This window comes from Poecilia formosa, unplaced genomic scaffold (assembly GCF_000485575.1).
Source record: "Poecilia formosa unplaced genomic scaffold, Poecilia_formosa-5.1.2 Scaffold335, whole genome shotgun sequence".
NCBI classification, from domain to species: domain Eukaryota; kingdom Metazoa; phylum Chordata; class Actinopteri; order Cyprinodontiformes; family Poeciliidae; genus Poecilia; species Poecilia formosa.
The window spans coordinates 548427-571610 of NW_006800274.1; the positions used below are offsets into that span (position 1 = coordinate 548427).

General features: G+C 41.6%; 1 protein-coding gene across 1 annotated transcript in view; it reads right to left on the reverse strand.

Moving 5' to 3' along the window:
- dner (delta/notch-like EGF repeat containing) overlaps positions 1 to 20772 on the reverse strand; it is a 46628-nt gene extending 25856 nt beyond the window's left edge. Inside the window, exon 1 of the mRNA XM_007573625.2 lies at positions 20202 to 20772. Within this exon, the coding sequence (XP_007573687.1) occupies positions 20202 to 20528 (327 nt within the window). The 5' untranslated portion in view covers positions 20529 to 20772. The remainder of the gene's footprint in view (positions 1 to 20201) is intronic.
- Positions 20773 to 23184: the final 2412 nt, after the last annotated feature.

Here is a 23184-nt window from a genome sequence, read left to right on the forward strand (position 1 = left end):
TTCATATTTTCTAAACATTATTTGTCATATTTGCATACATAAGGTTGAGAAATAATAAAAAAAAAATATGGGAAAATTAAAACCCATTTTGTCCCTATTCTCAAGAATCACTGAAATACAAAGTCCAAAATCCAGGCAGCACAGGATGAGCGGAAGGCGAATGGCTCAATACTGATAGCAACTGGTAACTTGATAGACATCTGACAACAGGCTTGGCTTGACTTGACAAGGACCCAAGGAACACAAATGGGTTTAAAAAGACAGGGAGACAATCAGGGGAAACAAGTAACAGGTGCAACTAATCAATGGACAGACGGGACAACACAGAGACTCCATAGAGTAGCATCCCGATCCACACTCCAGTCCAGTAGATGGCGGTAATGCACATCAGTAAGTTGCTTGCCAACCGCCATAAAAAAAGAAGAAGAGACACATCGGAACACAGAAACCTAAACACAAAGAAAACCTCAAATCCTCACATCTACATTTAAAATGTTATCCAAAAAAAATGATGCTGTTTCTGGGCATAACAAGCAAAGGTGAGCAGATGATAAAAAGGTGATCAGGACGTGGTTTTAGATGTTTTCTTCTGTCCAGTGCATCTTTGTTTTTCTAATATGGAGTCAGTCTGCTCTGGTCTTACCTTCAAGGTGTGCATCTGAAACAGGCTCCAGTGATTCTGAGAAGTGCGTCAACACTGTCCGATCTCGAAACTTTTGGTACCAAATCATATAAAAGTTCTAAACAAGCAGAGCTGGTCAGAGTCAATGTGCAGATGGATGGAGATAAATAAAGGGCAATCATGTGTAAAAACCAGTGAAAGACTGCAAAGACCCCAAACATGGAGCCAAACATGGAATAGTTTTTATTGAAGTATATTTATCTGTTAAAGTCAAAGTAGAGAAACTGTGGCAAACTCGCAAGCTGCTACTTAGACACACTCACAAACCAAACTGACTGAGCTTGAGTTGTTTTACTAAGATATGGAAAAGATTTTTCTGTTTCTGGATCTAGGAGGGACGCACCTTAAATATCTGCAACTGTGTGTGTGTAGTGAACGATATTTCTACAAAGTCTGTAGCATAAGACTTGGGGGAACTACACATTCATGCTACGATTTTCAGGTTTTTATTTGCAAAAACAAATAATTAAACTGAGCATCATTCTCTTTCATCCTCACAGGTGTAAGTCAGTGTTTACTGACATGCTGTCAAAGTCAATAACTTCTCAGATTTAGTGAGAAGTTGAAAACATGGACACAAAATGTCCTTTGGAGCATCATTACAGTGAACCAAAAGCATTACTTGACCACTTTATGAAATGATCTTCTCGGAGCAAGTTTCCACAATCCTGACCAAAAATTTTAAAACCAGTTGCAAAATGACAAGAATTCACATTTTTCACTGTTGGCTCTTAAGGAGGATCCAATGAGAGCTTCAAAATGCAAAACGAAGAAATGGGAGTGAAACCAAGCAAGAAAAAACGAGTAAGCAAATTAACGCAAGCAACAATTAAACTGAAATAGGTTGTCCATTGTCTGATCAGAGTCAAAGCAATGAAATATTGCAGTAGACAAAAAATCTCACAGCAGTAAAATATTGTAACAGGAGGATAATTAAATTAAACGCTGCAGAAAGTGAATCGTTTTGTAGATCTATCACTGACATATGTTGTCTTTTAAATGTTGCTTTTATGGGTATAAATGTGAAATTTAACATCAAGGAGCCCATCAGCCTCAAACTCTGTGACCTTTGGGAATTATGGTGCACTGCTCCATTTCACCCCTTTAGCTGTCGTCTTCCTGCTGCAAAGTGCGGCTCATTTGAGCAAGATAAGACAGCGGGGGGTTGCTCTAATGGCCAGATCGTTCAGCTAATTACATGCAGACTCAACTGAGACATGCATCTAAAACAAGATGTGCAAAAGTCGGATGGTGGAAAAAAAAAGAGGCAGAAGAATACAAAAGCATTTCCATTCATATGTTTTCTGATAGTGAGAGGATCTGCTTTCAGGTGGTAAACCCGATTCAAGTCACGGCAATCCGACTCAGAGGAACCTGAGCGCCATGTGACGAGTCTACACGAGTCTTGTCTTTCATGTTTTACTGATGAGAAGTGTCGTTAAAAATTGATGGGGCCTGATCTAGATCCGTCTTCTTTTTCAGGCTGGACGAGTCCTTTTTCTTTTTTTCTGTTTTGTTTTGCTTTTCGAGGCAGTTGCCGCTTGCTGAATTCAGAAAGCAGAAACTGGAGCACCACTGCGCATTGTGGGATCTCAGAGGAGCAGAGCAAATATCAGGAAACATGAAGCAGAGGAAGAAAATACAACCATGCAGCGTACAAGTTATGTACTCTACACACACACACACACACACATACCCACGCACACACACACACGCATGCAACACTGAAATGACAACTGGGAATAGCACCGCACTGCCACATTCAGGGAATTACAACCTCCACCGTGTGAGTAGAACAACCAGGGAACAAACACAGAGTAATTATATAATCAATCACACAGCAATTAGCTGAATGAAGCAAATTAAACTTTTATATAGCCAGCAGAGATTCTCGACTCAAAATGTGCGGCGCATAATGAGCGGCAGCAATTCAGCTCAAACAAAATATTTAATTCATGACAAGTGACAAAATAATGCTTGGAAATCATTCTTCAAAAGAGTCATTCTTCCTTTCTTTTTTTTTTTTATTTTCACTCGTGAAGTTTGATCCCTTGGAGTTGACGTGATAACCTTCACCGTGAGAAGATCCCCACGCTCGAGCACTTAACATTGCTGCCAGCGTGTAATTAATTCATTTGTGTTGTATGTAAAGCACAACGCCCGTTGTTTGCGCTCGTGTTCTGCTGAGGCAGTGAAAGCAGAAACGTGGAAAAGAAGAACCAGCAACGTAACGTAGATCAAACGAGACGCAAAAGCTTTGAAGACAAGTGAAGTATCTTCCTCCTCGGACCCTCCCTGGGCTTACAAATGTTCCTCTGAAGAAATAACTGAGTACTACAAACAAGTGAGTCATACGTTCACGTCCAGAAAAGAAATAAGACACTAAGTGATGCGTTGCTATGACTGCAGGCTGCATTAAGTGTCTGTATGAAATTTCTCGCGTCACAATGCGACTTTAATATTTTCACTCTTGGCAAAGCAGTGGGTGATTAGTTTATGGTCTTTGGTAGCAAGACAATTGTTTGTTGTTTTTTTAAAGACAAGTCCAAGACTCTGTATTACAACACTTCTCCTGTCATGTTGTTGAGTATCTGAAGCTTCAAAAATGAACATAAATGCAGAAACTTTGCAAAATACTCTGGCTGCCTGCCTACCTGAATTTGGGTGGCCAAACTACACAAACAAGGTGCTGCAATCAAAAGATGAGTTGATGGATTTTAGATCATTTATTTCGAGAGTGAAAGCAAGTGAATCTCTCTTCTTGCTTGCATGAGCATATCACAGAGATTCAAAAGAGTCAAGCTCAATATTACTTAATATTTGGGTTCATTCTACAGGTTTTTTTTTTCTTTTAGTGCAACAGACTGATTATGAGCTTCATGTTTGTTTTTCTGACCATATAAAGACTTTGTTGGCTTCCATTTATTTTGTCCCAAGACCAATAACCCCAAATACTTTCCAAACCTTAGAAATTGGGGGCCACGACCTGAACAAGTCTTCAATCGTCTGAATAAAAGGGACAGTAGAAGAAACGGTCCTAAATCAGCGATGAAAATGTGTTGTTTGGCCCATCTCTTCAACAGGATAAAGGAAACAAAATGTGAAACGCAGTGATTCGAGCCTCCAAACAAAAACATCAACGATTTGTCAGTAAGCGATAAATGTGCTAGTATTTCACTCACCCGTCAGTCAAAAAGCAATTCAGCATGAAACTCCCCCATGAGCCGGCTTATCGCTCGGCTGTCTGTCTTCCGGAGCGTCGTCTCAGTGATCACAAGGATCATTTTACTCACTTTTTAACAGTCGTCATAACTAAACCATCTTTTTTTTTTTTGTTAAACATGTTAAGGTTCCTTATTTTGACTATATTTCTTTTACGGTCTATTACTAATAAATAACTGAAGCACAGACAAACCTTCCTACATTTTAAACAGCCCGATGTGGAAAACAAGTCATTGCTCCTGCTGATGGTGCCTGTTTTAAAAAGATAAAAGCTTTTCTTTTTTTTTTATTTTTTTTTTTAAAGTTACTGATAAAGATATGATGTACTTCTGCTCTGCGACAGACTGGCGACCTGTCCAGGGTGTACCCCGCCTCTCGCCCGGAACGTGAGCTGGAGATAGGCACCAGCACCCCTCCCGACCCCACTGAGGGACAAGGGTGAAGGAAAATGGATGGATGGATGGATGGATGGATGGATGGATGTACTTCTGCTCAAAGAAGAAGAAACTGTATTAATTATTTTGTTCAGCCTAAATAAACTCAAAAGCTCACACGGTGTCCTGGTTTGCTTCTTTCTGGGCTCGGCCAGTTCCACTGATACCTGAGCAGAACCTGCACAGACTCGGTTCCTCGGCTTCGACAGCAAGAACTGTCAATGCAGCAATTTAGCAGCATCGATCTCCTTACGTAAACACCGCTTTCCTCCTCTTAGCAGAATGGACTGTGCAGCAGTGCACATCTTCATTTATATGTGTTTAAACTGGCTGAGATGGCATGACTCTGCAGTCTCAGCCAGTGAAGTTCGTCCTGTACCTAACTAGGTTTCGGCTCTCGCGCCATTTCGGCTCTGACGTTAAACTCAGATTTGGGGCACGTGGCGTCGGCTCCGCTGTGTGAAATGACTAAAATCATAAACATCATCGGCGGTAAATGAGATAAGACGAATGTGATTATTAAAAAAAAAAAAAAAAACACGTTATCTTTCAGGGTTCCCTCTTGCTCCTTAAAAACTTTGCCTCAGAGTGTTGCCTATATACAGAAATCAGCTTTGAATTAGTGCATGGTTTATTTATTTAGTGCATACCTACATAATTGCATTGAGTCACGTGTAAATAAAAAGCAATGACTACTAAAAGCGTATTTGTTTGCAGCCGATCCAGCTGCAGTAGTGTCAGCTGGATCGGCTGCAAAGAAGTAAAATCAAAGTGAACTTTCTGAAACAATACAATTAAAAACTGTGCAGAAAAATAAAAACTTATATAAAAAGCCTCTCTGCACTTTCACCAACCCAAAACGTTCAAAATGTTCATCCAAGCTGTTTCGCCGTCGATAACTAGAGATGACGCTGAGGCCAGTGTGTGTTTTTTTTCTTCCCCTCTCTCCCAGTCGCTCTTTAATGTTATCTATTTCTGCACATCAAAGTGTCCGCCATCCCTCCCTGTCTCACTGACTTCCCCACGGTTTTCTGGCCCTGTGGCTTCAAAGAGCAGCTCGCCTTTTAAAATCCGGATCCGCGACGTCCACAGGATCACGGTCAAGCACCTCAACCTCGCCTCGACGCATTAAAGCAGATGCAAATGCAGCGGCGGAGTAGAGATGGGATGGAAAGGAGACAAGCTAACGAGGTAAAGCTGTCCTCCATGCTCATGAATTTTAATTTAAAGAATATATCTTACATCGCAACAAATCTTTCTCTTCGCGCCAGGCGTCGCGAGTCGCTCTCTTCTGCCATTCGGAAGGCGACTGACAGCTGGTTGATGCCGACTGCTGGTCCACCAGGTTCTCTATGTAAATTATCTTCAATGAGGTGCCATAATAAACCGACACCAGCCCTCAAAAGTTAATCACCCCTCAACTTTGCCTTCTGCCAAAACAGTTAGAGTGAGTGATGAGGATTAATACAACAAAATGAGACCAAGCGGCCGCAAGGGGAAGAGGGGTGAATACTAAGTGGCAGCAATGCCGCAAGGCTCTTCTTCCACCGAGGCAGCGGAGGGACTCTGGCGTCTCATATTTAGGCCTGAGTCTGGCTCCTTATTCAATCAGGCGAGGAATAAAATGGATCAAGAGCCTGTCATGCTTTCTGTGAGATCATCTAAAGCCCTTCAGATGCACCAACAGATAGACGAGGATTTTTGTTTGGGACTCCATTCCCCCCCTCCGCATGCAGGCAGCTTTTTCACGCCACACTTAGCGTAGCGTCTGCATGCAAGAGCAAACCCTCCAGTGAAAAACACTCCTCAGCTACTCTTCATTAGCTGTGACTTTAAAATGAGCTTTGTGTCAGTTTGAGTCTGCCGCGTGTTTTTCGGAGGAGCAAAACTGGATCAGTCTTCAATCAGACGCTAATACAGAGTGAAATACTTTTTTTTTTGAGAATCTGCCTTGAGATTAGGCCTCCTCAAACTTTTATGCACAAGAATTCAGAGCCACTGAATTGCTAAAACCTTACAAAACTCTGCTTGTTCTGCTCGAAGCAAAGATGTTGAAGACGATTCATTATAAATTTGTGTTAAAAATGTCATAACTCATCTGCTAAGTGCTGAAACCTGCCTATGTTTAATCTTGATGTCTTTATTTGCCCCTTCAAAAAAGCAACGGCTGTAGGTTTAATCCATGTTCTGGTTGACTTTAACTGTTTTATAGGAGCTGATTTAGAGATCGTTTGGTTAGACGTGTTTGCGTTCTCTCCTGGTACTCAACCTGTTCAGAGTTTACCTGCCTCTCACTTTTAGGACACAACGAATGTGCAGGTACAGGTAATGGATGGATGCTCCGTTTTATAAGATTTCGTCAGATTGTGTGACAATTTTAGTAGATGCTTTGTAGGCTCTGATGTTCCTGGTGTTTTTTTTTTATTCTCTCCTTATTTTCTTTCGTTAAATTTCACTTTGCCTATGACAATGAGTTTACCTCGATTCTGACTCAACTGCAGAAGGATTTTGTGTTTGCAGGAAGAAACTTGAAAGATTGCGTCTCCCTGCACATCCACAGTGAGTTGCTCACTAACTGTGGACGCATTTTACTTTTGAACTGTGCATTACCAGCTGCTTCCACAGCATTTTCTCTCTTTTTTCCCCTCATTTCGCTACCTATCCTGTGCTCCCAAACCTGATTCCATCTCCGCTTTGCAGCACGCATGACTTGAATGTGAATAGAAACACAACTCCTGCTTTTCAGGCAGCCTTTTTGGATGACACATTGTTTCATCATCAGCCACAGAACAAACCGTCGTTACTGGCCGTGGTTAAGAGGTGCTACATGTCACAATTTGAGCATTTCAGATCTGAATTGAAATGTGCCCAGTTTTTTTTTTAAATGCACAACATAAAACCGCTCCTCTATCTGGCCACAGCTGCTCCAGATGGATGTCATTTCATGCTGCGATCTACAAATACACTTCTCACCCTGACCTACATACACACAACGCTCAGTATTAAAAAAGTGGCACCTACCGCTGACATGATTAAACCGGTGCTGGCTTGAAAAGCCATATTTTTCTGGCTTCAGAAGAGAGGCTTCAGGCGTTTGTTGTTCTGATTTTCAGGTCTTTTTTTTTTTTTAATGGTTTTGTTTTAAGCAGGTTTGCAGTGTGCTTTAAAATAACTAAAATCCCTTTTCTTTCAAGTCAGGCTAAAACTGGATCCGAAGCTCATCCTGGCGCCAAAAATGGGAATGAGTCACTTGGGAGTCGAATGAGGAATGTTCTGATCTTATTGTCCTGATTTAAACCTGAACGATCAGCAGTCGCTTTTCCGGACTTTTAACAGCAGCGATGTTTGTAGGGAGCGGGGGGGGGGAAGCATGTTACGTCCATCTCCACCTGTTGATCTGTTCATGCTCCTTTCATCTTTGCCTGTTGCCATAGAAACCCACACTGAGTAACAGCGGAAACGACGGTGTAGAAAGTGGGCCTCGCGGTAGGAGGCCACCCCGGACATGTATCATCACTCTGTGCCCCCACCAGCCCCGTCACCGAGGAGGGAGGAAATGTTTCGGAGCATCTGACAGGGATCTGAAAAACAAGCCTACAAGACACGTGTTCAGATGGTGACAGGAAGGAAGCTGTGAGCTGACAGCACTTATAAAGGTTTTTATTATTATTATTATTATTATTATTATTGTTAAATGGAGCCAGGTCTAGATAAGAGCGGACAGGATGTGGCTAATAGGCAGGATGAAGTTATTTGAGCTGAAGCACTAAGAGGCTGACATTATTTTCCAAACTGTGTTTCTGTTACAAGAGACGGAAAAATTAGGACTATATATATATATATATATAAGAGCATCTAAGTGGTAATCAATGACACCAGTGGGGGGCAGATAAACCGATTCCAACGCTGTGGCAGTGAGCTTAAAGCGTGTAATTACAGGCTCAGCGCTAAGTTAAGAGTCTGAGGAAAGAGGAAGTCGGACTTTAGTTCAAATAGAAATTTACATAATAGGTATCTCTTCAATTGCAACTATTATAAAAGCGACATATTGCCAATAAATTTAACAACATCACGGATACAATATAAGACAACAATTTGGGAAAATTACATATTTAAATGTGTATTTTAAGTATCAAAAACAAACTGGACGTAGCACAACGTTCACTAAAGGTAAGAAATCTGAAAAACTGAGCAGAATATATCAAAAATATTGAAGGTTGTTCGTCATCAGTCATCAGATTTGGCCCATCTCTTCAGATCCTGATGACTTTCACTGAATAGTCAGTGAATGTTGATTTGCAATTTCACTATCATACACATGCCTACCCATGTGAAGCATGCAGGAAACCACTTGAAATCTGACCACTGCCACAAGTTGAATACAAGGCATCGCCTCTGATTTGGAGAAGATACAGTCACTTAATATCAACTTCGACATCAAAGAAAGGCAGAAAACAATCAGAACTTCACCCTGTTCTTGTCTTTTCATTCAATGCTGGCTCATTCTTGTACATTTTGGGTTTTGAAAAGCAATCAGCGATCCATCTATAGAAACCTTCCAGCTCAAAGACCAACCCAGCCGTTAATGGGAGCTTATTTCAGTGTGCAACACCCAGTTGGTTAAAGCCCTTCACGCTGTGTTTGTCTGCAGGACTTCTTTGGATTAATCTGTTATTTACTATCAGCAACTGAGACGTGATGTTTACGATGCGCACAAGGACGTGCATACATCACGCCACGCTGCCTTGCATCCCAGCTGGCCTCTATTAAGGAGCATATTGTCAAATAAAGCTGGCTGCTGACTTACGAGTGTCTGGTGGGAGGACAATCGTGCATCTGTTACCGAGTCGATGTCATTAAGAAGGAACGGGAGACGACGACTTGACTCAGCCCCCACGATCTACAATTTGAATCAGAGCTCTGAACTGTGTTTTTTTTTCTCTGTCAAATAATACATTACCTATTGAAGAGTCATCTATACACATGTTGAGCCGACTGTTTCAAAGTAATGTTATTGGTTTGCTTTAACGAAAAACCTAAGGCAAGAAAGAAGTGGGCTGACACCCCTCATTGTCAAATTATTTATTCTCCTTGACACTGTTCTCATCTCGGCCGGGTTCTCAGGAGGAATGATGCTATTTTCCGTCTGTTTTGCTCGAGCCGAGACAGAGCTAAGTGACATATCTGTCAAACTCTCACCATCTGCAGCTGACAGTTGCCAGAAGCTGTTAACTTATTGTTGTTGTTTTTTCTTTTTTTTTCACAGTGATTGAATCAGACATCGGCACTGATCTCAAACGCCTGTTTTCTGTACTCAACCTTTCATGTTCGCCAAACACTTAAATTCAGACATTCGCATGACGATGACACCAATCATCATAAGGATGCTGCGAGAAGATTAGGCATCAGAAGTTATCGGCATAGCCATCAGCCGCGGAGTTAATGACGAACCAACTTGCTTCATACATTAAACATTGTAATGAGAGCGGACAGGAATAAAGACTGTAAATAAGCTCCACTGAAGGAAACGTTGCAGGCTGGTTTCTCCTCGACTCCAGACAAATGAAAGAGTCTGTGGTGGAGAGGTTGGAGCTCCGTTTGCGCTCAGAGCTGCAGATCTGTCAGCAGCAAATTATCAGTCTGTTAAAAGCAGCAAACGAAGCATGATCGCAGTCTAACTGATTTGTATCATTTATGAGTTTTCATGGTGAAAAAACGTTTTTGGTGAATAAGTTACATAAAACTGGGAGGTGTTTTTAGGTGATTTATTAATGTTGTTAAGTGAACAGTGAGATTTGTCCCGATTCCTGGGATTTTACGTTGCATGTGTTTTCATCCTCTGCCCAGATTTTGTTTATTTCTTAAAGCAGGTATTGGTTTCATTATTGCTGCCTTTGTGCTGCTTCTGTCCAGTCTCAAGGGATTTTTTTTAATTTTTTTTTTTGCCTTGTTGGAAAACTAGCTGCTTCTTTTGTGCCTTTTACTGGTTTTGTTCCCCGTTCCTCTTCGGTCCAGTTGTTCATATTTTACTTTGTGCCTGTTTTATCTGTGTTAAAATCTAGGCTTGGCGTATTTCTAGTGTTAGCTCAGATTATAACAAGCAATAATATCACAGAGGAGAGAATGTGGAGTTTTTATGTTGTTTTTATAAGTTTGAACTGCCTGGCTGCAAAACAAACTCCCCCTCCTTGGCGGACAACAAAGATACTGAACTGAACTGAGTTACTGTGGCGATGCACATGATACAAAGCTGTACATGATAATGTCAGCAGGCGACTATGAATCCATTCAAGCGCTGAGCAGAAGCACAGAACAAATTAACGTGTCATCCACACACTTCAGTGCTTCTGCTCAGCCATAACTTTCTCAAACAAAACTGAAGAAATTTTTGGACGAGAGCGATGAAGAGTCAACGCTCAGCTTCAGTAATCACAGATAGAAACAAGCCCGAAAAACACTGCGTGTAGTGATGGACTCAGATCTGAACATACAGACTCATATAAAGACAGTTATAAAGTCAGACTTCTATCTCCTGAAGAACATTTCCAGGATTAAAGGACTAATGTCCAAAGAGAAACTCATTCATGTGTTTATCTGCAGCTGACCCAGAACGCTGCTCCTCCTGCTCTCACTAAAACCAGGAAGATGGAGCACATAACCCCAGTTTGAAAGTCTTTACACTCGCTTCCTGTAGCTCAGAAAATAGATTTCAGTGTACTTCTGTTAGTTTATAAATCACTAAATGCGTTGTGTCTATATCTTGTAAAACACTTTGAATTGCCTCGCTGTGCTGCGAGCTCTACAAATAACCTTGACGATGATGATGATTAATTCTCCCGACCTAGTTTTAGTTCATACCAGTTTATATTGACAATAAGAACAGTGCGATAAATCTGTTTCTGTCTTCCAATAATCACATTAGAAAACTATTTCCTGTAAATTTGGCTCTTCTTTGAAGTTTATTTGTATAAATAACAGTGTCATTGGGTGCAATGCCCAGGGTTTCCATGCCTCTCGCCCAATGACCACTGGAAACAGGCACCACCCTCCCTGTAATGGTGTTACAGGGAGAGTGGTGCCTTTTTATAGGATAAGTGGTAGATCACGGATGAATCGTCTCATTGGGGATTAAATAAAAGACAAGCACGGTTTCCATCACAGCAAGTACTGCAGCACTGTGATATCACTAATTTTTACACTGAACTACATACAAACCTATGGTTCTATCGGAGAAGCTGTACTGTCGCAATCTGAAAAGGTCTTAAAAAATAGTGGAAACGACTCAAATCCATTCAAAGATACGTTGGTCTGAGTATAAAGCCTGAAAAAAACGGATATAGGCTAAAGAGGAACGAACAGATTTCTACGAGTGTTTTCAATTTCTAAGGAATACAGTAAAAGTAGAAACCAAAGGCAGTTGCTGCCTTTTAAGCCGGCGTTTGCTGTTTCTAACCCCTCACTCCGGCCTCTCATCTGCCGTTCTGCCTCCCCTGATCAAAGGCCCAGGTGATGTGTGAAATGGAAATGGCCGGCGAGTTTGGCCAAAAACTCCCCTGTTCAAAGACAACAAAGTCCGCCTCGAAACACAGGGAGACATTAACATGACCGGCGGTGATAACAGCTCAAAGCGGGTTCACTCTGCTGACGGGTAGCTGCTAAATTAAAGCCATCGGCAGGGGTTATAAACAGAGCTGTAATATTGCCGCATTTATCAAACCATCTGCTCCACATGGAGGAGTGTGTTTTCCTTTGTGATTTGTGCAGCTTTGGCTGCTGTTTGTCAGCTTTTTATGCATTGATTTTAGGAGGAAAATCTTCACCTTTTACACATTTTGTCGTTTTTTTTCTCTTTACGGCCAATGCCAGCGATGCATACAAGAAATCTTCAGGAATTCACCTTAATATGTATCGTAACCCGGCTACCTCCAAGACGCCCGCTGAACACCTTTGAAATGGTATCATTTCGAAAACAAAAGCTTTGCTCCAATTTCAAACACAAATTAGGACGTAATTATTAAGAAGGAAGAAAATGACTTTCCACATTTTTAGAAAGAGGAATCTGAGCGTAACATGTTCCAGTATTCAGTCTCCTTAATATGTTTCCGCATAGATTTAACTAAAACCACACACGCCCCTGGGCTTCTGACTCACAGGCTTTGTATATCAAACAGAGCAAAGGCTTGGATGAGCTCTGAGCTCTGCTTAATTGGATGTAGCTCAGGCTGCATCTGCTGCCGAGGAGAAGATGGTCGTGGGAGAAAAAAAAAAAAGTTGACCACCACATACACAAGCGTACGTTTTCCGACAGCCACGACGGGCTTCGGGACACGGCTTTGTTTATTCTGTGAGTGCTGTCAGCAGAGGGACTTTCTTTAATGAGATGTGTGTACTGGAGCCTCGTTACACACGTTCTCTCTTTGGGAGAGAAGGTCTTCTTCATGTCACTGCGGTCTAATTAACGCTTCTTGTTCAAAACAGCTACAGTGTGTGAGTAAAATAATCTTTGGTGAAAAGTTTCGCGCTGCATTATAACTCACACACTTGTGAAAACTGAAAAAAAAAAACAACAACTCTGAAATATGGACTTGTTCCTAATCAAGTCCATATTGATTAGGAACAATATGGACTTGATTAGGACTTTAGTCCTGATACAGAAAAGAGAGACAGGAACTTTGGGGGAGAATAAATGTTTTTGGTTTAACTTGGATCATTTCTGCCAACATTCACTTCACGGTGAAGGAGAAAGAATCTGATTCTTTGATAGTGATGAGGCAGATATTATTACAATACACTTTAGCAGAACTTAAAAGAAAAGAGCTAACTTTTAGTTTTAACCAATGACAGATACCATGTGTCATGTACCAAAAAAGCAAAATCCAGCCAATCTGTGATCTTTTGAAAACTGGGATGGAAGCACCTCTTGGAATAGATGGAAGATTATAAGAAAAGTAATAATTTGCTCAAATGGAGAGAAAGGTAACTATCTCAAGATCATCATCGTCTTTATGAGACTCTTATGAAGATTATGCTCAACAGTGCTTTCAGTCAGAGGCTTCTTCAGACTCTGTCACGACCCTTTGGTGTTTATTATTATATTCTGTTACTTTCTTCGGGTTCATAACGGCCATGTCAGTCCATTCCTTTGCGTTTAGCTTCTTAGTTTATTCTTGTGTTCCTTGCACATTTGAATCTATCTTTTTAGATTATTGTCAGGCCTGTTCTCTATTAGTTTGTGGATCTGTAGATCTGTATCAAGTGTTAGTCTCCTCCCTCAGTTTTCCTGCCTCCTTCCTGCCGTGGCTGTGCCGCATTTCCTTTCGTTAGGTCAGCTGGATCCTTTGTCACTTTTCTTCCTTGCCTCGGTATTCAAGCTCCTGTTTTTCATTATTCATAGCTGGATTCTTCCGTTCCACTGCCTGTTTCCATGTCCATGTTCATGCTATCTTAATCGTGGTTCAAGCTCTGCAAGTTTTCTTTTTTCGCTAAGCCTTCAGAATGTCTTTCGCTAGTGACTTTCTGCATCTGTGTCCTGCTGCAACTGCACACAGAAGATCCACTAAAATACCGGCCGCTACCAACCTACCAATCCTACCACTCTCTTTGAAGAAACATGGATAATATAGATTTAATTTCTCTTTTGGATTAATAAAATATTTCTGAACTGATCTGGTTTGGATTTGAAGTTGTAACTCAACCTTGCAGTGTCAGCAGATTTAAAAATTATTTAGATATATTTTACTACAATTCCAGTCTTACCGATAATTGCAACCAAAAACCAAAAAGATGGCTTTGATATAGAAACAAACTTTTTTTTTTTTTAATTGGGCAGGTCTTTGCAGTTCAGGTCAACACTTTTAAAGGTTACATCTTCCAGCACCATTGACTCGAAGATGAGGGTGGCAGCCTCCAAAACACATCGAGGCGTCATGGAAGTGATGCTCTTTACCTCCACACTCACACACATCTGGTGTGGATAGGAGTGTGTCACTGCTTAGCTGCTTTATCTGTTTCTGTGGATGTTCTGAGCCCTCAACGAAACCCTCCAGTGGCAAAAACGACAGAAAACGTCAAAACAGAGCGGAGGGGAAAAAAAGAAGAAAAAAAAACCTTTTTGTTATGCAGCGTGAAATATAGGCAGTGGATTTCTTTGTCACATCATCCCACTCATGGTTCGTAAGAGTTCTGTGAAAGACAGAAAAAAACAAAAAACAGACTCAAACATCAGCTGCACGGCAACATAAAAGTGCTGAAAAATGCACATCAGATGTTGCATTAAAAGATTAATGATTGAAGCACCGGAGTCTCACGGTGGGATCGTGACTGCTTAAATCTGTTCTACCCAAGCAATAATGGATTCAGCGGCATGTCATTGAGTGTTAATTAACTCCGTGAACATGGCGATTAAGACGGAGACGTTATGCAGCACAAAACTGAAGCGAAACTTTCACTATCGGCTTTTATTTAGAGCAACTCAGCATTATAAAATGTGCTAAAGACTTTTAGTTATAATGTATTCAAAGTAGAGACTCCACGGTAATTGGTGAGTGTGTAAGAAACTGGTAGGCAGATTTTGTTACCTTGGGGAGAAAAGCCAAGCAAGCATTTTATGTTTGAGTCTTTTTCTTCTCTTTTATTAATTTTAAGTTTATCCAACCATATGCACGCTGTATCGCTCACTGAGAGAGAGAGAGCAAATCTGTTTTTACACAAAACTGCAAAAGATAAAAATAAAAGAAACATCCAAAAAAAAAAATCAAAGCGAGAAGCATTATGGCTCATTAAAGATTCATCAGGACTTCAAAATCAGTCAAGCTCTGGCTAAATTTAGTTGGTCGCCTGTAGATCAAATAATTTAATATGGGTGATGTTATTTTGACTACCTATTTGTTTTGTCTGTTTTTTCAAAGGTTAATCAAACTCCTCCTTCAGGCGTGTTCAGCTGAACATAGTTGTTGCAAAATATTTGGGCAAACTGCAAAATTTCAACAACAAGAAAATAAAACATATGGAGGAGGTTTGTGAAGAAGAGCAGGGTTGAGAGAAATTGCCTGACTTCATAATAAAAGACCTTTAATGACCATTTTGAGCCAAGTTGTTATAAAACCCTTATGGTCCGGTTTATGCATCCCATAAAGGCCATTTTCAGCTCCCAAGGACGTCTCCTGCTGCATCGCTCGCTTCTGCTGGAAGCAAGGCAGACAGATCTATAATCAGCCCAATTCTGCCCATTAACTTCACCATGCGTGCGCCTGGAGCTCAGCCCGTACCATCACCATCGTCCCAATCAACAACAAAGGGAGGAGGGAAGAAAAATGTACATTCTTTCTAAGTCAGAAAGACAAAAAAAAAAACCAATGTTGACCTAGTATAGTATGAGTTTAGACTTCGTGCACTGCCACTCTACTGGTGAATCAGTAGCTATTTAAGCTAATACAAACTGAATACACTTTTTAAATCATCTAATGAAAAAGAAATCAAACCGGTTAAAGTTCTGAAGACGATCATCATCTGCGTCGGCTTCGTAGCATCTGCCGTTGCTTTAGGGTCATTAGAGTTGAAAGACAGCAGGATCTTTGTGAAAGCCCATTAATTACCCTGCTGTGTTTTCATAGTCGGTGTAATTTTGTTTCAGCCAAAAACATAAAAGAACACAGGTCAGTAAAATTAAGTAGCTCTTATATGAGGCTGATTCAGTGAAACGAGGTAATGGAAAAGAAAATTTGCCTTAAAAATCTATCAAGATTATCAGAAAGATCCTAAAGCGTCCCAACTCATCACAGAAGCTGATGTGTTCAGGAAGGATTATACTCCTGTGGCCAAACTACCATTTTCAGTGCATTCAGTCAGAACAGAAAAAAAAAAAAATGCTTCCCTAAATGTAGATTCGGTTCTTCTGCCAAGATCTGCTGCTTACATAAACCTGAGTGGCTTAAACCCAGCAAGAGCCTTTTGTTGTAGAACAAATTGCTGTTTCGTATGGCAGCAACTTCACTGTGCAGCAGAATGAAACAACCAAATCCATCAGGGGAGCACAACAGGCCCTTCAATAATGAATAACTGAGAGGCTGAGGAGCTAATAATGCAGAGAAAGGCCAGTGGCAGTCAGTTCCAACCGGACAGCTCAGGGGATGCCGTCCAGAAAACGGTGCCGGCGGTTATTAAAAAAGCAGCGAGTTTAACAAAGGGAGTGGGTTTGTTTTCCCTCCTGGTGCTCAGCGGCGGGGTCTGCATGCGGCTGCTTTGATGATTTCTGCAGCGTGAAGCCCAGGCAGGAAGGGAAGTCACAAAGCCGGGACGGCAGCCAGAAAAGTTTAATAACGCTGCAAAGTTTCCTGAAACCTGCAGACTTTTTCATCTTCATTTTCAATATTTGCTCAGGATCACATCCTCCTGTTTGACACAAATCAGCACACAACCCCACCCCCAACGATTTCTCCTCCTCTCATGGAGCAAATGTGTTTCTGGAGAGAGCAGAGCGATTCAAACTCAGGTCGGCTACTAAACCCCAACTGACTGCCGCTCCAGTTTCCATGGTGAAGAGATGGACCGAAAAGTGGAGCGAGACAAAAATCGATGAATCCCCTAAGTCCCGACTCAGTGCTTGTGCCAGACCTGAGCTTCAGTGGCGCATGAGGGGGCATTAAGCTAGAGTGGTGTTGTTATTTATGCAGCAGGAGAGAAATGTTCGCGTCCAGCTCGAGCGCTGATGGCTGCTCTCTGTTGAGGCTCTCTTTAAAGTATTCCCATGGTGCACACGGTGTCCAGTGTGACCTCAGGCCAGGACGTCACTGTCCTCAGAAGTTTTATTAAAGCAGGCTGCAGAGGTAAACAGCTCTATTCTGAGAAGCGGTAAGACACGAAGACCCTCCAGCAAACTGTTTTAGTTGTACAAGCGAACCACACACAAAGAACACACACACACACATTGCTGCTGACATGTCGCCGTTCACTCGTCACTGGTAGGAATTTCATCTTGGTTTTATGTCCCAAAGAAGCGTTTGAAACACTTTATCAGTGGCGTGGAATGATTATGAAACAAACTAATTAATAATAAACATTGTTTTAATGCGCAATTTTAAAATTATTGTGGATTTTCTTCATTCCACTCCAGATCAAAATTACACATTCAGGCTCAAATATGTGCATTCGCCTGCATTAATATTTACTAGATTTCCCGAGACATGCTAAGCTTGAAGAGGACCAAACAGCAACCAGAAGGGTAACAAGGATGATTACTTATTGAAAAAAGAACAAAACTTCCCGACTGGAGGCACAAAGGGAGAGCCAAAGAGAGTGAAATGGAGACAGAGGGAAAATAACTGGCATGGAAGGAGGACTTGAGAACAAGAGGATCTGACAAGGGATGACTGAGACAGAGAAGCTTATAAATCCTGACAAGGGAGACCAGTGCATAAAAAAAAAAAAATAAAATGTACAGACACAAGCTTCTGGCCATTAAGGTAATGCTAATGCTGCTGCTTCAGCCTATTCCAATCTTTTTTTTTTCTTTTTTTTTTATGTGTGGTTCTGTTAAAAAGCCCAGATGTGTCCATCCAGCTCACCCACAGAGGGAAGAAAATTGGTAAGCATTTTAAGGACCAGCTCAAAAAAAAAAAAAGATAAAGTATAGACCTGCCATGCTGTGGAAAGCACAAAAATACAAAATCTGCCGTCGACACTGAAGTTAGTGTAAAACGAACAGAGGGGGACGGGTGCTGACCAAAAATAATCCGCTGCTTTACAACTGACACAGCCGAGCTTGAGTAAAATTTGCATCTGCACATATGGACAGACCGCATGGATTATTTTATAAAGATTGAGCTTCAGGGATACAATTATAACAAATTTGCTAGAACAGTGGTCTGTAACCTGCAGCTTGGGAGCTGTAAGTGGCTTTTGGACCTTCTACAATGACTCGTAATAAGTTTGGCTAAAAATTTAAAAGAACCAGACAATGATTTTAAATATAGATATATAACAACAAAAGCAGGTTTTTAACTCTCTTCACAAGGAGAAAAAGTTAAAATGCTTTTAGATTTGCTTTTTCTTTTCTTTTTTTCCGCAGTTTTCATATCACAGAAAAAATAAAATCCATCTTTTTTTATTTTTACTTTCATTTTAAATCCTGAAAGTAGATATAAAATGACAGTTCAGTTCTTTTCTTTAAGTATATATTTGTCTAAATGTATAAGTCGTATTTTTTCAAAATGTCATGTCAAATTTTGGATTTGCCTGTCCTGAGAGCAAAATGCCAGGTGCCAAGCCTTTCAAAACTAAGAACATCATATGAACCGTGAAGCATGGTGATGGTAGCGTCATGCTGAGGGGTTTTGTTTGTTTGTTTATTTGTTTGTTTGTTTGTTTGTTTTTGCCAGTGGTAGAAAGAAGAACCAAGCTCTTAAATTTTAGCAGAGACCAACAGATTGATGACCAAAACTTTCCAGCAGGACAGTGAGGTATTTTAATCAGTAGGAATAAACCATGTTTGAGTCTATCTGTAAAATTTTGACCAGAAAAAAAAAAGAAATCAAGTCTGTGTATGCAAACGTAAAGAAGAGAGCTCAAGCAGAGGAGGGGGGGGAGGGTTTCATCTGCCACCTGTTGGATGATTCTGCTAAAACCCAGTCACCTTGGCTTCTCCCTCCCCTCTGCTGCAGCAGCCTCATTTATTCCCCTCCTTGCTGCTGGCGGATGCTCTCGCTCACCCCAGCCCAGCATGACTCAGAAGCCCGGCGCTGTAGTGACGCTCAGCCAAACTCTCTAAAAGCCCCGAGTAAAGCTCACGCAGTCGGGGGAGCAATGGAGCGGGCTTTATGAGAACGTCGATGAGGCGCTAAATCAGAATAAAAGAGGTCTGCATCGGAGCTTCGCAGCGCCCTTGAACATATAGGAAAGCTAAGACAAATATGAGACCTGATTCACGGTGTCACTGTGCAACAGAGTAACAGAGCCTCATTTCAGGGTGTTTTGATGAAAAACTGAAGGCCATTAATATAATGCAGCATTTGTTTTTGCATTATATACGCTTATTGATTAACACCAATAAGACTTGGCCTGTTTGGCACTCCTGATCTTTTTCTAGCAGGGCAGCATTTAATCTAAATCACGACTGTCCAGCCGGAAATCGATAGATGCACTTCAGAGGCGGCCCTTTGGCCTCGACGTCTGCTCCTCAAAGAGTTATTACATTCATGCATGCATGATTTATCTGACGTAACTTTGTGCAACCGTAAACATAAAGCCTCTTACAGAAGGCATTGACTCCTCAATAGGTTCTAGTTTGCCAAACATCCTGTAATATTTTCTCTCTGAAACACACACACACACACACACACACACACATGTTTGCGTGGCTATCTTTGTGGGGACTTTCCATTGACTTCCATTCATTTCTACAGCCTAAACCTTACCTTTACCCTTTTTCTAACCCTAACCATCACATACCTAACCCTAACCAAAACTCAATTCATACCTTAGCCCTAAATCTGACCCCTGACCCAAAAACAGGGTTTCCCCTTGTGGGGACCAGGCTCCGGTCCCCACAAGGAGCAATTGGTCCCCACAACGTAGTATATGTCAGGAAAATCGTCCCCACAAGGTATTACAAACAAACGCGCGCGCGCACACACGCACACACACACTGTTTCCCTTTTGCATCTTTCTGCTGCTGCTCTTCCTCCCTGTTTCCACAGCAACGCGGCACTCGACTCCATGTCTCAATGACCACACATGCTCCCACGGAAAAGAAAAAAAAAGAAAAAGAAAGAAAAAAAACACTTGCAAACAGCAGGACGTGTGTAACAATCTACTGCGTGGCACGTAGGCAGCTCAAAGCGGAGAGGAAGAGCTTAGCGGCTTCATACCTCACAGTTGTGTCCAGTGAAGCCCTGGCTGCAGGTGCATGTGTACTCCCAGCTGCTCTCCAGCCTGAGCGGAGGCAGGAGGGCAAGACAGAGCCCCCCGTTGAGGCAGGGCCGGCCTTCGCAGGGGTCCGGGCGAGGTGTGGGTTGGGTCGGGCTGGGCTCGGCCGGCGAGGGGGTGTCCGGAGCCAGCTGGAAAGGAGAGGGGACACCCTGGACACCTCTGCCCGGCAGCAGCAGGAGGAGAAGCAGGGGGAAGGTGAGCTTCCAAGCAGCCTGGACGCGACGGCAGGAGGCAACTGCCGTCACGCTGGAAACACACATCCGCATCCCGATCCTCTTACTGTTTTCTTTGTGTGTGTGTGTGTGTGTGTTTGTGTTCTTGAGAGGTTCTGTTAGTGCTCAGCTGCAACTGAGAGGCGTGTGAGTGAGAGAGGGAGAGAGAGGAGAGTGAGGAAGAGGAGGAGGCTGCTGTTGATCCTCAGCTGTGTGCAGGAAGAATGACCTGCTGCTGGTGCCAGGGCTGAGGAAGGAAAAAGTAGGGATGCGGGAGGAGAAGGAAAAATAGGCTATTGGCTCTTGTCTCTGTGTGAGTCACAGTGACGATGATCACTGACGACACTCCAGCACCCTCCTACATCCCCCTCCTCCCCTTCCCCACGATCACCTTCACGCACACTCCTCCCTCCCTTGTCTTTCACACACACTCTTTGCGCCGAGTACCTCCTCCTCATTTGGAGTCTGATCATTCATGACTTCGAAAAGGCTGGGCTGAGAAAGAAAAGACGGAGAAAGCCAGGAAAACAGAGACACGGCGGAGATAAACTTCAGCTGCACCACGACTTCAGCTGGTTTCCAGCTTATCGGCTTTAATTACAAGGTACTCAGTACAGAAAGACAAGACAAAAACCATTTACAACCAGCCTTTTCTCGTTTCTAGTTTCACTAGCTGCACCTATGCCTGGTTACTGCCAGAGTTGTTGAACCACAGAACCTGACAAGAGGTAGCAGGCCAAAACCTCTAAAAGAGAAACACATCGAGCTCCGATCGTGTCCAAGACCAGAATAGAAACAATTGATTGTCTGTAAAGGGTTAAAAAAAAAAAAAAAGCCCACAACCAGCTAAAATTTACTCCAAGAAAAGTCCAGTGAATCAACTCGGAGGTCACAAAAGAACCCAACCCGACATCTCTGAAGATCTCAATTAAGGTCAGAGGTTACGCTTCAAAAATAACAAAGACACTCAACAGAAACGACGTCCGTGGGAAAGTTCGAAGGTGAAAACTCTGCTGACCAAAGCGAACACAAAGTGGTGTCCAAATAAAACAAGATTCGGTTGACGTAAAAGTGAAACGTCCTGGAAGGTCCAGGGATAGCAACAATTTTGAGAACAAACCCCAAAATATTCTCCACAAAGACAATGCCAAAACAATTTTAGAGCATTTTTTTTTTTTTTTTACTGACCTAAAATTAAAAGTAGTGTAATGTACCTGTAGATCTGACACAAAAACAGTGCTGCCTTGTTAAAAGGAAAAGGGAAACAGTTTCCTAGTTTTGTTTTTGGTCTAGAAAAAAAAAAAGTCTACTCTAAGGATGAAGAGCAGGATTTGGGTCATTCTTTCCTTAAAGACCTTGCTGTAGTTTGCCAGGTTTCATGAATCTGTGAGCCTCAGACTGCTTCTCAATGAGTAATCTGGAAATTTGTGGCCGTGCTTACTATTAAATTAAAAATAGCTGGAAGCATATTTAATAAAAGATAAATACTGAACATCTCAAACAATCTTACTTTAATTTTGTTTTCTTTGACATCTTCATATGAATCAATCACCAGAGTTGTCGTCTAAATTTATACTACTTTTGAATAATATAAAGTAGAAGGTGCATAATAACATAATAGGAGGGGAGAAATCTACCTTGGGTTTCACTTTGGACAACTCTGCTCTTAAAAGAACTGGATAAAATATTTCTCAGCGACTGCCAAGTCACAGGGGATTGAATCTTTTCCTTTTGTGAATTCGTACTGGCTGCCCAGTAGGTGGCGGTATATAGGGTGAAAGTCGATCAAAGCCAGTGAAATGATCTGTATGGTAACAGGAATAAAATCAACATCCAAAGCTATACAAGACAACAAATAAAATAAAAAAGATTAAAAAAAAAAGATATTCCCTGCAGCGGCCATTAAACACAACAGCTTCACATCATGAGTAACTTGGGAACGGATGTAGGAATCCGTTTTTTTTCCATTGTCCTCATTCAGACATTCAGGCTCCGTCAGAGTGGATGGAGAGTCAGTGTGAAGCTATTATTAGCTCCCTCCTGAGATGCTTCACCCTGTTCAGGACCAAACTCCAACTGGGACACTTTCACTCTTACTGGTGCTGCTCCGTTTACGTTCCGATACCAGAAGACACAAATCTTTAACCTTCCAGTGGATTCGTATCAAACCGTAGGAACGTCTCCGTGAATAAAAGGTGAGGATCCAGGTGTGAGCGAGTATGGAGTTTTGTATGGAAGGAAACTTGATTCATATACATTTTAAATAAAACATTAGAAGGTGCTCAACAAGAACCTGCAGGTCGAAAACAAACTATGTCGAGCATTTTTTATTTTATTTTTGAATGCTGCGAGTCAATATCTTGATTCAATCTGCTGGATTAAAAAACTTTTAGAGCCAGTTTGAATAAGGAGCAGAGCTCCTTCAGGATGTGGCGGAACATCATAGATGTTCAGAGTCTGTATGAGGAACGTTTCCAACTAATTACTGAATCTATGCCACAAATGCTTAAGGTGGTTCAGAGTAAAAAAAAAAAAAAAAAAAGTCTGTATGAGGAACGTTTCCAACTAATTACTGAATCTATGCCACAAATGCTTAAGGTGGTTCAGAGTAAAAAAAAAAAAAAAAAAAGTCAAATCCAACAACAACATGGTGTACCTTGTAAAGTTACAGTTCAGGTCAGATGGGAAATGATTATAAAATTACATATCT